The 18,328-nt window shown below is 39.5% G+C and overlaps 1 protein-coding gene across 2 annotated transcripts in view; it reads left to right on the forward strand.

Annotated features, from left to right (window-relative positions):
• The window catches only part of PLCB1 (phospholipase C beta 1), a 145,129-nt gene that overhangs the window by 23,082 nt on the left and 103,719 nt on the right, over nt 1-18,328 (forward strand). For both annotated transcript variants that reach the window (XM_026052907.1, XM_026052908.1), the window contains exon 7: nt 17,306-17,452. In XM_026052907.1, coding sequence (XP_025908692.1) covers nt 17,306-17,452 — 147 coding nt within the window. The remainder of the gene's footprint in view (nt 1-17,305; nt 17,453-18,328) is intronic.

An 18,328-nucleotide genomic window follows, 5' to 3' on the forward strand; every position in this document is an offset into this window, starting at 1 on the left:
TTGTACCAGCACGATGCAATTAAACTAATTGGACTTTGGAAGCACAAGTGAGAGAAGAGAAAACAGCAAGTTTTGCAGAGTTTGGGTTTGAGAAGCGAGCTGGAGGGAGGGGCAACATAGTATTTGTATTTGTTCTTCCCTGGTAATGCAGAGTCACCCCGCTAATGTGAATCATGGATGTAGATACAGAACAAAAGAAAACAGCATGAAGAAACTAAGAACTCTTTTAAAAGTTGTGATTTAAGCACAGTATTCCTTTGGATACTGAGTGATTTAAAATACGTTGTGGTGGTGGAGACCGGCCTGGTGGTTTGCACACGTGAGATGATATAAATTGTGCTTCTTCGCAGCTTTCGTGCAAAGTAGCCCTTCTTTTCTTCAGATTGTTGCACAGTGTGAACATGTGCACCCCATGTGTCTGTTGTTGGGTGCACGGGTGCGTTGTTTCATGTCAGGGTGTTTTCTTTCCGACAGGCTCTGCTCATTGTTGTGTTTCAGGTTGACTCATTATTGGGGGAATTCAATATATTGCAACAGAAGTTAAATAGGAGCATATGTGTAAATGATGAAGAGCTGTCCACTTGCATGTTCACTTCTGTAGCACTTCTGCATTTAATTATTTTAACATCTCATTCCATGTTCAGACTTCCCCCTGAAAAATACTGATTAATGTTCAACATCTTCACGAAAGAAGCCAAGCTCTTCTGTTGTGTTCTAATTTTAAACCCTCTGTAGCTGTTTTTAAATTGCCAAAGAACATTACTTTTATAAAAGCCTGAAACAAAGTCAGTGACAAATGCCCTTATTTTTTCAGGTATTCTCTGAAGACGCAAGGTCTAGACTTTAATCATTCCTTGCAAAGAGGGAAATGTCTGATATTTTGTGCACAGAAATGCACATGTGGAGATATGAACTTAAGCCAAACCTTTGCACTTCTTGGGAATTAAAAGCATTTGCTGAAAGCGGTTATGTTGAGGAAGTAAGATTTCATGTTTGCAACATGGAAAACATCCTGGTTTCAACACAGCAAATCACTTAGGCATATGTTTGTGTTTACAGATGCTGTGGGAAGAGGGGATATAAAATCTCCTATGCTCCATTTGCTGGAGCATCTTATTAATTCTTTACTGAAGCTCAGTTCCCATAATTACCTATTTCCTGGCTTTTTCGAAGAGAAATTTCACGGTAATTCTGTGCAAAGTCATGATCGCAAGCACCAGTGTCACTTTGAAGGCAGTGATGTATGTGCTTCATAATAAGATCTGATGCATGAAAAGTCCTTTTAAGTAGAATTAGGATTTTTTTCTCTTAAAAACTTAAATCCAAAATCTTGAATTCTAAGCTATCTGAAAATTAATCTACTGATATCCTTTTGATATCCTCCTATTAATATGGAGCTACGTGGGCATCGCTTTCTTTTCCTTGTATTATTTTCAGTGAGAATTTTTGATTTCTAACACTGCCACCACATTTCCCTGTTGAACCAGCCTTCCCTTTTGCCATCTCAGTCCCTTCTGATGGCAACTTAAACTCCCTGATCCCATCAGSCTGTTTGCAAAATCATTCTAGACTTTCACTTATCTGATGATTATTCCTATTTCCCATCTAACTTTATGATTGGTGTATACACTCCATAAGTCAATGCTCTATTTTAACATCATTCTTCTTTTGTAATTAATTGAATGAATTTACATAGAATAGTCATTTTCTCTCTCAACTTCTGTGGTACTGAAACCTGTTTTGTCTAAGGCTTCTGATCACCCTGAGATGCTCTTTTTCTGCACAGGAACATGCCCCTTGGGCCTGGCTAGGTAATGTCCCCAAACCCGTTTGTGTTTTTTTCAGACCATAAAACACTTACATTGTGTGCATGTTGTGGTTGCTTAACCGTGCTTCCTTTCAAGGTAATATGCTGGCTGTGGGGTAARGAGTAATAAGTTAATTGCCAACTGAGTGAAAATTTCCTTGCTTTAATTTTAGGAAGGCTTATGTCAAAATAAGTTGTTTGGGATCTTGTTGTGTTATGGATCAGAGATGGGATAGCAGTGCAGATCTCCGGTGTCTTTGCTCTAGAAGGTGCAAGCAGGGGGAGGTCCCCTTGTTTCACAAATTCTGTGAAATTTAGCATACGTATTCCACAGCAATTCTGGCAGAAATGTGCGAGTTCTTGTCTTTCTGGTGCCATACATTTCTAAAAGTTCCCAACTTCAAAAAGATCAAAGGACTTGAAGGGATCACATCCTGTTGCCTCAGTTTGAAACTGTGCTTCTGAAACCAGAAAGTGCTTTGGAAACACAGAGCCTTGAGTCCAGGGGTATCCTCTGTAAGAACAAAAACTGTACTCATGTACCAGGCTAGGAATGAAGACTAGGAAACAAGGGCTTGCTTGGGTCAGGAGACATGAAAAACCTAGAGTTCCTCTTAGTGATAAACGATACGCTTCTTASTGTGCTGTTTGGTGGGAGCAAGAAAAGAGATAGGTTATTATTAGCTCGTATTTTGAGAGTGTTTGGGTTTTTATTGAGAGATTACTTGACTGTAACCTAAGCTTTGAAGACAGAGCTTAAAGATTTTCCTGTCTGGTGGATCAATTCACCAGCTTATGGTTGTTTAGAAGATATCTTTGAAATAAGTAATGGAATAAGCATTTTTTTTCTATCTCTTAAATAGACATAAATAATATCTCTCCCTATTTTAATGTATCCAGGATTGGGTTATGTGACATCAACCRAAAAGTTAATTAGTTGATCCATAAGGACAAAATCTTCAGATCTCCATAAAAGAAAAAGACTTTCTTCTTATATTAAGTGTTTTATTTCCAGATTTTCTCACCTATACCTATGCTTAAATACCGTGTGTTCGTTGTAGACAGACACATTCATAGAAGGATTCTAAGAGCCTTTTCATGACCCACTTTGAATTTCAGTATTAATTCTGCTTTGCTGGTGCAGATTTATTGGCACTTGTTGTGCTGGGCTTTTTCAGGCAATAAAATAAGCAATTAGCRTTAGATTAAAATATAATTAATTTTATTTGATATTTATTACATATGTTTTTTCCCCATGGCAGCATTAACACCAAGCAGTATCCACTCAAATACRAACGTGTCTTTCCTCTATTAAACACCAACACATTCAAATCACAGTGCTCCCATTACGTTAAATTCACCTTTATTAACTGCCTAAGAATAGTTACACATTAGAGTCTTTGGATGGCAGAAAAGGGTTATTTCCCAGGCAACAGATTCTGTTGTCACAGACAAGCACTTCTAAGGCATCCTTTAAAATATAGTTCTGTTTAAACTCTGAGCTCTGGTTTATAAACCATTCAGTCAAATGCAGAGGCTTTCTGCCGCTAAAACATTTATAGGAAGTGTTAGCAAGGGTTGAAATACTTTGGCCTCCCAGCTTTTACATTGGAAATTAGGAATATTTATCAGAAAGCCCATTACTGTGTGGTTCTCAGTGTGTTCCAGTATTCTAGTCCATCGTTACAATAGAAAACCACTCACATTTGCTTCTTATTCCTGAACGAAGACAGAACAATAGATCCCAGGCAAGTCAAAGTTCATTACTCTGGAATTTGTAAGTCTGTAACATATAAGGCATAGAAGTCCTAGTCTACCTCATGATCTCAGCTAKAAGTTCGAAGTAAGAAAGCTTGCCAGAAAGCTCTTTTTATTTTTAAAAATTATGTATGCAGCAAGTATTAGTGTGAATCATTATTATCAATATATCATCATAAAACAGGTTGTGGAAACTACTCTTGTCAAAAGAATAGTTTTTAGTTGCTTGTTTTTGAGTTATTATGCTCTAAATTCACTTGAGATGTTCCAGTTGTTCAGAAGATAATATCCCAAGTAAAAAACTTACATTCCTAAAATCTTTCAAAATGTAAAAGCCTCAGTTATCATATCCCGTAACTCCCTTTTTGCATCTGCATTACACATGAAGTATCTCAGCTTTCTAACTTAACTGTAAGGAGTTGATAAAGAACATAAAATAGAACTGTGGTGTGGACTAGTAATAATGGATGTTGCAACAGTGGAAATAAAAGTACATGGGGTGGCAAGATATCTTTATCTGGCTTAGTAACAAAGCAAGGTTGTTTTTAACTTCATGCTCTGATGACTTTTTAAAAGATTAGGACTTGGCTTAGATCTGGGACCTTGATCTTAGTCGTAGAGAGAGATTTTGCTGTTGCCCTAGCATTTATAATAGTTAAATAATATTTATAATTTATAATAATTAAATGGTGTTTATAATATAATAATATAACCAAAGTGTTTAGGATCCCAGGAAGGGAAASTTTCCTACTCTACTGTGTATAATAAGATATAATAAATTGCTTTGAAAGAAGCATGAGGTTTCCAGAAATGTATTCTGGGATTAATTCTGCTATCTGGTACCAGGAATAGTGCCAGGTCTAGATTTAACAGTTTCTTGTAGATGTGAGATTCTGTTTTCCCTATTCATGGCAATCCTTAAACAGAGACATATGGTAGAATTTATGTCTTAAGATCTCCAGGGCAAAAAAAAAAAATGTTGATAATATAGAATAATCAATCAGATTGTTATAAGATTGTATCAAAGAGAAAAAAATGCTGATTTTGATTGGGGAAGCACTAGCTGCTGGCCATAGAAACAGATATACACTTGAAATAATCAAAACAAATAAAATCATCTTTGTCCAGAGGAAGTAGGAGGTCCTCCTGCTATTAAATTTTAGTGCGGTAATAGCCAGTAAGAAATTCTTATCTCAGTGCACTTGTCTGCTCAAATTCCTCTTCCCTCTTCTTGTCTCAGTCTTCCTTTTGCCTCGGAAGAACGGAGGTTTTTGATGGTCGGTTTACAGTGCTTGGTGGGAGGAGGCCGACTCTTCTTCTGTCTGGTGTCATGATTTTTATTTATTTTTTTTTTAGTTTCATTTTGGTTGGTTGGTTTTTTGTCTGTGCACACGTAGCAATAGCTCAGAGCTATTTGGAGGCTGTGCTCCAGTCTAAATGCTCCCTAAATCCATCTTCTGCAGCTTTCCCAGCCCRCTTGCAGGGTATCCCACTCTTCCAGGGTGCACACTGGCTGAACCAGACCTGTACTAATGTCTAAGCCCTCATACATCCTGTCCCACGTCCTGGAAACCTGATGGCCTCCCAGCCCGAAACTCCCCAGGCGCTACCGGTGTCCCAGCTCTGCGATGGGTGAAAGACCCTGGGAGATGGACCTAGGGTGACCGAGCTGCAGAGTGAACACGGGGGCACATTTTGTACACATTGGGCTGCACCATTCCCTTCCCCTGGAGCTCTTGGGATAGATCTCTTTGGGAATGGTTTTACATGGATGCTGCACTGCAAGGGCTATGGAGAAGCTGCTGCTGCTGCCGGCCTTTCTCGTGCTTGACTTCGCCTCACGCTGTCCCAGCCCATAAACAGAAAATTTACCTAATAGTAAAACAATTTCTTTTTGCTGTTGCTGTTGTACAGGCTCTTTTATGAAACACAGGGCAGTATTCAATTTTAGTAGCAGCATTTATTGAAGATGAATATCAGGTAGAGTCTGCTTCTGAAAACGTGCAGCAGCACAGAGAGGGCCAGCTCAGACACTGAAGGGAAGAAACATAGATAAACTTGGGGTGGACRTTGCCTCTTCATGACGACTGCTACAGAGGCAGTGCTCTGCAGCTGCAGAGAGCCCATGAGGACAAAAGAATCCTGTGATTCCATGGAGGAAATCTGGAGCTGGAGGCAGGAGAGTGCAGTTTTCTTGGCACCAGTGAGCTGAGTGACATTCATCAGTTCTTTTTCAGGCACATCTTCGTTTTCTTGCCTCGTCTTTTGGTTGTCTTTTCTAAATAAATAGATAAATAAGATAACAAATAAAATAAGATAATAGATAAATAGGTAAATCCTCTGCCCTGAGGAGTGACAGTCKCTGAGTCTTTTGGTATGTGTGGGAGCTGTCGTAACAGGGCTGCAAACTTAATGGGAGCCTAGGTTTTCCTACAATGCAACTACCTTATGAGGAAATTTTGCTTATAATGTCAGACATAATCGCCTGTTGTGTAGTGTCTCTTAGCTGCACTGTGACTGTTGCCTATAAATACACTAGGGTTAAACACTGGGAAGGGAGAAAGAAGTAGTAAGCTAAAAGACAATGTTGTCGCCAGGGGTATAAATTTGCCTTGGATAAATTTAGGCTGGAAATTAAAAGCAGTTTCCTAGCATTATGGTTCTGGCACAGCCTCCCAGAGGTAGTAAAGAGGGCAAAAAGGGCAATTATGAAGATGGAGCCTCAATTATGAGAATGGTTTGCCTGTGAAAGGGAGGGTTTAATGTAACACATGCAGCTGCAGGACCAACCTTGACAAGGAAATGCCTGCCAAGATTATCTTTTTTGTTTATTTGCATTGTCTTTGCAAACCCCTGCCTTTATTCTTTTTCACTTCTTAATATAGATTTTTTCAAGTGAAGGAGTTTTGGGCTTACACTCCCCTCTTCTTTCTTACCATTACAGCTCAGAATAGACTTTTTGGCAAGTGCTGCAATAGCTTATGTAGAGAAATACCCCTTTACACAAAAAAAAAAAAAAAAAAAAAAAAAGAAAGAAAAAGGATTTGTATTTTTAGATGTCTTTTAATGCAATTTAGCAGTTCGAGTAAGCCAGCATATAACATTATTACCTCTTCCAGGATTACTAGTAGGCCTTCTCCAGAACATATTTTTCCGAGGCTTGGGAAGACAGTGATGTACTCCAGTAGTGGCACTCATTCAAGATTCTGTCTGAAATAAATCATGTATTGCTGGAATTAACAGTATTTTTATCTGTCTGATTTAAAACCTTTCCAGTTACCTATTTGTCTGCCTGCCTTAGAAATCCATTGTGYCATAACGTGCCCGTTCCCCTGCTAGCTGGGAACAGGTATGAAGGTGTCTCTGTGGTGTGTCTGTGGCTTCAGTTGAACTTAAGCTCCCTGCCTTGTCATGTCCTCTACAAGCTTGCTTAGGTGCCCTCTCAGAAATTCCCTCTTACAACATCTGGGATGAAAAGTCTAGAGCAGCTGGAGAGCGGGCTTATGTATGTAAAACATACACACCCCACCGGGCTCCTGTGCACGGTAATCACGGCAGTGGTTGTAGTTTGAGTTGAGAGCATGAAGGAGCAGCCAAGCTCAAGACAGCAGCCGGGAGGTTAGGGYGTAGCTCACTGCATTTGGCTTCATCTGTCTTGATGTAATGAGTGAGACCTGGAGTGCTGTGTGCTGAGGGTGCAGCACCTCCTCCTGCAACGCACACCAAGCCTCAACCAAAGCCCATGCAGCAGCAGGCACGTTGCTATGTAAAGAACAGTTATGGTAGGAAAGTGGGTCTCAAAAGTGGGCAGATTCTGCCCTCCATTYAGCTGGCACTGTAGGAACATATTTTACCTCACTGTGCTGCTCTGCGCTGCTTTATAACATGAGCCGAGATCGCCAGGRCAGAGATTCATTCTGATTTTTCAGGGCCAAGGTCCTGCTCTTGGAAGGGAACCTAGAAGCAGCAGCGGAGGCTTGCTAATGTAAAGACTGCACGAATCAGGCCAACGCTTTTAAGCAAAATTAGATTTGGCCAGGAGACAAAAAAAAGCAGAAAACTTATTGCTGCCAAGAAACATGCTGCAGTTCCTTGTGATTTGATAGCTAACTTTAGATGCAGTATTTCATAAGCACCCAACTTGAAGATGATGTTGATCATCTTGCTTGGGTCTCACTTAAAGAAAGTGCTTGCTCATCTCTTCCAGAATGGAATTCTTCCTTGTTCCTTAAAAATTACTAATATGTCTTCAGAAATGCCCGTGTGTGTGAGTTAATGATTCAGAAACTCTTYTGGCTTAAAGAAAAAGCTGTCTGTGACTGAGGTGAAAACAGTGGAGCTAAACTGAGTGTCAGGGAAAGCCTAAGCCATTGCTACAGCTTTGTAGATAAAGTAATGAGAGTTTGACAGGGGAGAGATCCCCTAGCTAGTAAGCAGGATATCCAGAGGACATCAAAGGACTACAGCAGGCATGTTGGATATTGAATGGAAGTATGTACGGAATGGGAAATAACCAGATGTGGTATTCAAACTGAAGATACTGAAGTACCACCTCTATCCATCACCATCTCCATGAAGATAATATTGATACCACCAATATTTGGAATCTGTCTTTATGATTAGTGTTCTAACAAAGTGCAATATAAAAAAAGTACATGGTAAACTCTGTACTAATAAAGTGAAATATAAAAAGGTACATGTTAGACTCTATGTGGAGGATCATGACCATTAGGAGGTAGAGTCTTGTTACATATAGCACTAWATATATACACATGTGTGTATATATATACATATATACATGTGTGTATATATATAATATAGCTGTTTTCTAGTGTTACTAGAGAAGGATGGAGTGAGTCTGTAGTCCCTGTAGGTCGCAGCTCTCTATTTCTAAGAGCGGAAGTCTTAGAATTTGTAAAGGACTTAAACACCCTGTAACTTCTGATAAAATAAACAGCTGGCTCAACATTGTGCAGCTGCTTTAAGATCTCATTAGAGCTGGCTCGTAACAAAAGACTCCAAGGAGATTTGGAAACTGCTTCYGTTCTTCACAGGTGAAGCTCCACTTTCCTTTTCAGTTGGGATGGCAGCATCCTTGGAGTGCTTCCAAAGTTTTGGTCCTCATTGAAAAAGCTGTTTATTAGAGAGATATGAGTTTTTCTACTTAACATGCCTTTCCTGAAACCTTGTAGTAAATGTGTCCATCCCTAAAAGATGACAAGGTGTCTTGAGATATAGTGCCTCTTCTGAACCCCTGTCATTAAATTGTTTTTTTATTTCACACTTTTTCTTGAGCTGTCCAATGGTAGTTTTCTTTGTACACCTGTACAGATATAAAATGTAAGTTATAGCTTTGCTAGAATGACAAACATTTCTGATTCAAGCATATTTGATTCTACTTTATTTGTTTGTCCTTTCTCTGCAAAATCTCTAGATCTTACTGGTCTTGGCCATGTGATGTTTTTGCGTGGATTTTATGAATCCTGTCTAAGCAGAATACGTTTCTGATGATTTCTGTCCCTGACTGCTTGTCATCCAGTATCCACTTAGTTTGGATGTTACATAGAAAATATTGTTCTCTGTTTCCGTTCAGATTTTGCCATGCTCTAGTGCAGTGAATCTTGCCCTATTCCTTTCTTATTGCTTTGACTTGTTGTTTCTTTTTCTAGAATCTGTTACCAAAGAAAGCTTGTTTAGCTTTGGTGTTGCTTTGTGGCAGGGTTGAGCAAATATAACTGAGAATACGTTCTTTTTTTTTTTCTCTCTCTCTAATATGAATGTGTGAACTGAGATTTGAACATAACAACATGTTCTGCTGGAGTATACCAGGTCTGGTGTGGTTTTCAATGATGTAAACAAATGAAACAACCGATAAATCTCTTTTAAGACTCTTTTGTAGTGCAGTATTGCAAAGCTTTTTCAATTATTCATTTGCCCCAAGTTTTCCATTATTTATCTCTGATTTCAGTGCRTTATTCTGCCCTGCTCACCTTAACCATTCTTCATCCTTATATTTACACTTAAAACACTTGTTGACCATTGTATTATTTCCACTTAGACTTTAATATGTTTCATTTCTTTCTTATTTTGGCATGTATTATGTTATATGTTATTAGTCACTGCACTTATCTAAATAGTCTTCTGTATCCAGTGCATTTCAGATACTCAGTAATGAAAACTATATTCATGAGACTGAGTACAGTGTCAGTGCCRGTCCTTGAAATCCTTGAGAATTCGATAGTTAATTTAGGTAAGCATAACTTTATGTCCATTAAATCTGTAGGATTGCTTCCTTAAACAAGACTCATCATGGATAGGTACGTTGGTATAATTGATGCCGTGCGTGTTGACCACTTTCATCAATGCTTTGATAGCCAAATATCCTAGCAATTGCATTAGATTTATCAATGATAGAGCTGTGTGACTAGCTTGAATTTTTCACTTTGCTGATCACTGTGGAAACAGCTAAAATGAAGGAGYTGGAACCTTCTTCCTCTTGTTATATAGATGCCTCCTAGTCTGCACCATCCATGGAAATGTGCAGRTTGGTGCAGTAGGTTTCCCAGGGGAATGTGTTGTTCAGATATTTTACCACCTTATGAAATATCTGAGCTACATGAGGGATTTAAATCTCTAAGTTTGGAGGACTGCTTAGTTGTATGGGATTACAATGAATGTGATTAATATTGCACMCTGCATTGAAATAGGCCTGAATTCTCCATCAAATAAAACGCCAGGGTCAGTTGTTCAGTGTTACTGGCTGAGAGATGAGAGGTGCCAATCAATGGTCTGTTTTCCTTTTTCATTTGCTTTCTATTTTAGTGTAACAAAGCCTATTGGCACAGTCACGCCTTGCAGATACCTTGTAACTGAGGGAGCAACAGCAGGGTGTAAGGACATGGAAGGTGCAATTAAGTGYGTAAATATACGGAAGGAAAAGTTTAAGATCCATGCAGCCAAACATGTTGATGTAGTATAAGCAAATACACATTTTTAAYTATTCTGCAGAAAAGTCCACAAATCTGAAGGGGCAAACAACGTTAAAGTTCCAAAATGAAAATGCTAAGAAAAGCGAGCACATCAGTGGTCTTGTCTGCTGYCTGTTGTGCCCCTCTTGTTTTTCTGTCCTACTCTGTGACAAGACCTTGTCCAAACAAAGGTCTCTGGAAGGCCCTYAGAAGGCTGAGGAATTTGCAGGATGGRGCTATGCAATTATATTTTCTCCATATTCCTMCACTTCTGGGTTTTTGACGCTGTCTTGGGCTCCTGCAAATGATATGGACTGGGAAAGAAGCTTCTTCGATGGTAGATGCTCAGCCCTACTTACATTTCACGTCTCTTAGCTGATCTTCAGCGTGGCACTGAAGATGTCGAGAGCCTAGGGGTTGGTTTATATCCTGTGGTTGATGAGTTGTCACAATCTCAAGGTCCAAAAGCACTTCCATATCCAAAATGATGTGGCTGTCACGCTGGCACACTAATGCAGTTGAGAAAGCARGAATTTGTCGAGTTATTTATGTCTCATATGTCTCAACTAGACAGAGCTTTTTGTGTGTACTTTTGCCAGCCCTGGAAACTGCATGAGTGTGAGGATATTATCTATGTTTAGGCTTGCACAGGATCCTGCACAGTGCTCTGGCTGAGCTCAAGAACCATCACAGCCCTCTGACTAGAAAAAATATTCTGGGTTTCTCTAGTCCTAGGCCAAGAGTAGTTTTAAGAGCCTGTGGCAACACTGTAAGCCTTTAAATGGAGCRTTTTAGTCACTCTGAGGAGCGGATTTGTGAAGTGTGTTCTATCCCATCAGCCCATTTAATTGACTGGCTGGAATTCCTGTTTCAGAACAACTTTGTATGCATCATCTCCAGGGAATGGGGAGATTCCAAATCTGATCAACTGCAGACAAGAAAAGTTTCCCTGATAAATGCTAGCAATATCTAAGAAGGTGAAGAGGAAGGAAAGAAATGAGTTAATGGATTCACTTCATTTCTTCCATAGATTTTGTGATTTTCAGCAGAGCATTGGCTAGAAATATGCCACATGTCTGAAAACAGCTGCCAAGAAAAAGGATTTGGGATGACAGAAGTGACTTCTGTTGCCTTTTAGCACTGGCAAATGCTGACCACAAAGGAGGCATGTTTCTGACAGAGAAAGTCACAGCTACRTTTCTATATACTTTTCTTTGAACTGGTAGCCATGAACATTTACATCTTTCATCCAAATTTAACAGATCTTGAAATGTATTTGATAATGATTGATTATGTGGACATGATTTGAAGTACTCTGAGCTTGCAACTAAATTTATAGTCTTTTTTTCCTCTCTTGTAACCATTTGGGGGCATCAGAGGGAGGGAAACTAGCAATGCAAAAAATAGATAAAGCTGCTGCACAAAAACTTTATGTGTTTCAGTTAATATAGCTGATCACAGCCTGAGAAACCCAACAGAATGTTTCAGAGTCCCCATTAAATGTATCATCCTTTTATTAGGAAATTATTTCCCTTTTGCACCAAATTTTCCAGAAAAAAATAACAAATTTGATTCAATTCACTTGGCTGAGGATCTGCTGATCCTTCTTGGATCTCTCCATGAATTTCAGCACCACGCAGGTCTTTTGGAGCATTCATTCATCCACRTCTGGTGGAATCGCTTGCTCAAGCAGCAGCCTCACAGCTTGCTGCAGGTGAAACAATGAGCCCAGGGACATTTTGGAGTCTTCTGTATATGCTTCCTAATCAATTAAATTTCTTCAATACAGTATGTTCCATGAAGAAAAACTATCCAGATGTTAATCATAGAATAAAAGTGCATGAGCATCTTTCCTTCTCTGTAGCAATTAGATAGCTATGACAGACTGCAAATAATCCAGCTGTGGCCCATTATGCAGTTGCTTCTTGAAGAGATGTGCTGAGATGGTAGTTGTCTTTCCAGCAGAAGTGAATTTGCATTGAGATGAACACTGAAAGATTGATGAGAATATGCTTAATCTTCTTTTTCATGTCTACTGTAAACTTTGAGATAATGAACAAGATTGACTGTGATATGAATTTAAAGGAAGTATTTGAAGAAAACTACAAAATCCTCGTACCAGTAAGCTTCAAAACCAGTAGAGGAAAGGATCTTAACTGTATTCTGTTAACATAGATTCTGGTGTGGTCACAGCTTAGAGTATGTTCTTCTTGCTGCAACATTGCTGACAGAGCAAAGAGAGAATGACCTGCACTCTTGTTTTCCTTTGCATTACCTCTAGCATTATTTATTAAGGTCTTGGRCCAAAAATAGTTGAAATTAACAGTAGCATTTCAAGAAACCAAAGCTTTGAATCTGCCCTTTTTTCATACATGATATCAGATCAAATTTACATGAGGCAATAGTGAGTGAAAGGAAGAAAAGACAGATTAACTCCAGAGATATAAGTATATAAAGGATACTAATTATATTGAAAGTTATATCAAAGACATAGAGTACAGATAATTTTGGAGCAATTATGACTGTGTTTGTGTAGAGGAATTTATGGAACCAAAATATTGGGCTATAACAGAAACCAAGTGGGAATTAGGGCCTGCCTACTGCTGTATGGCTGAGTCATCTGTCCCATGCTCATCCTTGTGCTGGTTTCTTCTTTTTGCAGAAGAGCGTTTTGGTATGAATCAAGCTTGTTGCTATGTGTTTGTCTGGTGTGTTTCTTTCGCCTCTCATATTTTATTTCTAATCATATCATTAAATCTTCCTAATATGTATGTGGAGATAAAAGGTGACAGCTGTTATTGAAAGAATGGATCAGAAATTATTTTTTCTTGGAATTTTCTGAAGTAGAATTGTAATAGGCTTGAGAAAATAGAGAGCAAATCTTACAATAAATTGAGGCTATTTCATTTTGTATGGTTATCCACAGAGGATCATCCTTCTCTGCAGCTGGCCTCAGAATATCATTGACATTGGTCACAAGCAATCTACTCCTTCATGTCCAGGATGCAAAATGTCTTTGACATCTGCCATCTCTGTTCCCCAGTCAAGCTCGCACCAGCGCGATATGGGCTGTAATTGAACTTGCAAATTGCTTCAGGTTCTGAAATGCTGACTGCTTAATTATGGTGGGGAAAACAGCATTCTACAGCCATAAGCTCAGATAGCTGTGTAACTCAGAAACAGTGTAATTATAAGTGTGAATAATGCTTGCTGTGATTTATGGTAATATCAGCGGTAATGTGCAAAAGGACCACTCTGCAGACCTTGTGTTATTTCAACTTTCTGCAGTGCGGAAGGGAGCAAAGAAGCAGGAGGAACCACAAAACAGGGAGAAGGAGGGAGATGCAGGGCTTTTGTTCTGAAGAGGTTCAGCTGAGGCAGAAACTCAACCAGGTCTCAGAAGGTTGGGCGTTTGAATTGCCAGCTTCACCTGCAGAATTTGTGTGGAATATTGACCAGTCAGTTTATCCGTAGCTTCAAGTTTCCATCTGTAAAACTAGGACTGCAGAGTCCTTGTGTTTCAGGTGTGATTAAAAACATAGACCACACGGAAATGCTTGGATACTTTGCCTGTATGTGTCTACATGAGTACGTGCAGAGCAAAATGGAAGCCTCTTCTTCCCGAAGAGTTTTTTGCTGCCTCCTTAAAGGAGATCCAGCAGCCACTTTCTTTCATTTGAGGCTGCAGTGGGAATGCCAGAACCTCCTTCAGGCTCCTACCCTCCCTKAAAGAGTGCACTGAAGACAACACGGAGCTACCCAGCAAGGCTCTACCCAACGTGGCTCTGTTGAGCTATCTCAAACAGCAGGAGAAAACCACTGTAAGGACCTGGCTTAGCTAGCCCCCCAGGTTGCAGCTCTTCCATTCACATCAAGCCCATTTTTCAGTACATGTGKGGGGGGTCAGTGCACCCTGCAGATCCTATCAAAATTCCTCAAGTCAGTGCAGGGTGTTCCCGTGKATGGATTTAGCTCAAGCTAACTCCGTGGTGGTGCCTAATACTGGTGACACTTACAGTGTGTGTTGGGTTGACTCACGCAGCAGATTGGCTGTTCATAAATCTTTGTGTCCTGACAAACCTCAGTAGTGTTTGCTTCCTGATTTTCTGTCTTGTAATTTTTTTCTAGTGAAAGGAAAAGTCTGTAGGCTTTGTCTGGATGATTAATTGCTCTATAACAAAGCAGCTGTGGAGCCTGACAAGATTGCCCTCAGACTACAGTCTTAAAACAGTGATCCTTGGTGCTTTTCCTTCCATTTTACCATTGTTGTGATAACAATGAATGATAATTGTGTTGCTCTATATTATCACTAAATTTTTTGTTGTATCAATAGGTTCATTTAGTGCTACCATAGGGGGTCCTTTTCAAAATGTGGCATCAGAACTTAAAACTGTGACATCTTTTCTTCTTTCATCAAGGGCCAAATACCAAGGTCCTAATACAGGTTTTAAGTAAACATTTCACATGCTAAATTTGCATCATGTGTATGCAAGGAGCTTTGCAAGAGTCGTAGAAGGCTGCCCCTTTTTCTTCTATATGTTAGAAAAAGAGTGTAAGATTGTAAGTTTTGGAAAAAAAAAATGTATAAAAATAATAGTTGACCCTAAAGGCAAGAATAACAGAGATATTTAGAGTTACTAGACTGAGCTCTCCCATTTTTCAGTTCATAGTCTGTTGACTGGTGTTTTTGCATAGAGATGMTGTGCAGAATATTTTGGAATCAGGGCAAGAAGCAAGATTGCTGAGAGACACCCATCATGTAGCCACTTCATGGTTCTTCAAAGATACAGAAGTCCTGTTCTGCTGTAGGAAGTAACTGAATTAACTCCGACTAAGCAATTGAGCAAATCCACAGATGAAAGCGAGAAAAAATAGTAAAAATACCAACAAGGAAAATGTCCCAATTTGATTTGATAGAGCTTCAAATATAGACAACTGTAGGGGTTGTTTGTTTCATAGAATCATAGAATGCCGAAGGTTGGAAGGGACCTCAGAGGTCATCGAGTCCAACCCCCCTGCTCACGCAGGGTCACCTAGAGCACGTGGCACAGGGCTGCATCCAAGCGGGTTTTAAAGAACTCCAAAGAAGATCTGTTTGGTTGTTTTTGTTTTAAGCCATATATGCAGATCCACACTAACCCTAAAATCAACATTCAGGCAAAAGAGTTGATAGGTGAAATTCGTCCCAAAATAATAACACATCTCCACTGAGATGGTTGTGTTTGGGCTGAGAATGGAAGTTGGGTTTTTACGTTGCTTGCAGCGTATGAAATGTTCRTTTGTGCTGGCATTGAAACATAAGTGAAAAGCACAAAAGAAAGTTTAGTTCCCACTTGCTTTGCAGTTTATTTCCATTCAGATATTTCCGTTCCTGGGTCAGATTCAAAAGAGTGAAATTGCCTGKTTTTTTTCGTGTGACTCTGCTTACTGGTTTTCCGGTCTTCTCTAGCAGGGATGCTTTCTCCTGTCCCGGAAGAATCCCTTCCTTGTACTCTAATTTATTTTGATAATTCTAATTTATTTTGATAATCCTTTTAGCCTTTCGTATGTGAGATTCCTCTGTGCCTTATATGTTGATACTATGAAAGGACTTCTCTTAAAGTGCTCTTAAACTGCTTACATGGCTGGAAATGAGGTAGCTGTAATAAGAGGGCTATGTTAATAACTGCATGAGGGCCTTCTGACTTCAGCCTGCTAGAATGAGATTCTTCCACATCACCTTCAAAGGAATACCATATATTTGGATCATCAGGTTATTTGGAGAGAGAGAGGGAGCTACCCAGCCATCTGTGCTGTTCTTTCTGCTCCTTTTTGCTTTTTCCTTCAGTAGAGGAAGGAGAGGGGCTCGAGAGCTGGGGCTGTGTGGGTGGAAGATGACTGCAGTGGACACCCAGTATTGCTGTAAAGAGAAGGCAGGAAGGAAAAGTGCTTTTTCCTTCCTTGTTTTGGGAAAAGGACGGGCAGGGGAAAAGCTTGGCCTGGTCCTGTTGCCACTGCTTGTACCTTCAAGAAGCTGTGAGGAAATGAATAAAAGCAACACTCTGAGCTCAGCATCATGCCAACCATGACACGTGGGYTTATCTCTCCAGAGAAGTCAAGTTTACTGGTAGGGAGCCACTTAGTCAAGCCCATTGTTTCTACCAGTATGTGCTGAAGAGCCATCCCTACAGGGTGTTACTGAGCATGGAAAAGAAATGAGGAAAACATGAAAAAAAACTCTCAATAGCTTGGCTTTATGGTCCAAAACACAATGTACCCAAATGGTAACTCGTAAACAGTGTAGCTGTCCATATACATCGTCTGTTGAGGAGATGKTTTTTTTCCATTCTTTCTAACTAGAAAATGCTTTTATATGCTACATCAATACAGATAAAAGCCAAGCCAGATAATCACTTTTGAAGACAGAACAGTTATTTTCTAGAAGCAGAAAGGAATATGAACGAAGACGGATGGATTTTATTTGGTTTTATTGCTGCATTGTTTTGTGTCATTAGGCAGYTCACACTTCACTTTGCTTACATGTAGAGAGTAATTCTCATCTGTGGAGATTCTGGGACCTTTTCAATTAGAGGTACTCTGTGAATGCCTCACTATCAGATGTATCATGGATTGCTGCAGATTTTCTCAAGTGACAGATTTTCTGAAGTTCCAACCTCAACCATTCTGTGATTCTACAGTGATTATATGGGCTTTCATGTATCTTATTGCCAAGTGACCCAAAATCTGCTCTTGAGATTAATTGGTGCTTTCCCTGGATCTGTGTTTCTCTTAGGACAGATATCAGTGGATGGATTTATGCGATATCTGAGTGGAGAAGAGAATGGCGTTGTTCCACCTGAGAAACTGGATTTAAATGAAGATATGTCTCAACCACTGTCACACTATTTCATCAATTCCTCACACAACACCTACCTCACAGGTACAGTGTTAAAGATATTTCATTTCTTACTTTACAAAAGTTTGTAGAATATTTGTGGGGATACAAAAAGATAAAGCAAAATCATCAACACCGAATGATGCCAGAAYTTAGTGTCCAGGGAAGCAAGGGTAGCTCTTCTGATTGTTGTTTGAACTGCTTCACACGTACATCAAAGATACTTTTATTGACAGGTTAGAAGCAGATAAGATTGTTCAGATAAGCTCTGATCTGAAGCTCTATGAAGTCCCTGGAAAGTTTTCTGCAACTTTGGTAGAATTTCAGAACAGATCCTTGTTTGGAAAGGAAAGGAAATTGTGTTTGTTTTTCTTTTTAATGACAACCAAGGATAGACAAACAAGTAAGCAAGCCAGAATATGAGAGATGTCTCTAGGGCTAATAAATCTGCCCTGAACATGAAATTTGACTYTTTGTGAGGTCAAGAGTTCAATGAAATTTTCTTCGATTCAGAGATGAGAGTGAGTTCCCCAAACAGCACATAACTCTCTAACACTACATTCCTRTCAGTGATAAGTGGAAACTTGGTGTCTGACCATATCTGGTCATATCATCTGGTAATATCACCATATCATCTGCCTGAGTTGTAATGTTTAGGTGCTGTCATATTTTAGCACTCAGAAGCTCCTGCTAATTTTGAATGAGTTAACCAGTCTGAACTGTGCCTTTTGTGCACCAAAGTAAGCAAAACTCCTAAAAACAGTAAGGCACGGTTTAGAAACACAACTTCCAGCACTCCTTTTATGATCTTAAGATGTGTTCCTGTGAGAAAATACACAACTTCAGGTTTGTTTGGTTTATGTAACAGCAAGTATTTCTGAAAAACAGATGCATACAAGGAATTTTATTCTTGCATATGAA

Source organism: Nothoprocta perdicaria, unplaced genomic scaffold, assembly GCF_003342845.1.
Source record: "Nothoprocta perdicaria isolate Ctin4 unplaced genomic scaffold, notPer1 scaffold_93, whole genome shotgun sequence".
Taxonomy (NCBI): Eukaryota; Metazoa; Chordata; class Aves; order Tinamiformes; family Tinamidae; genus Nothoprocta; species Nothoprocta perdicaria.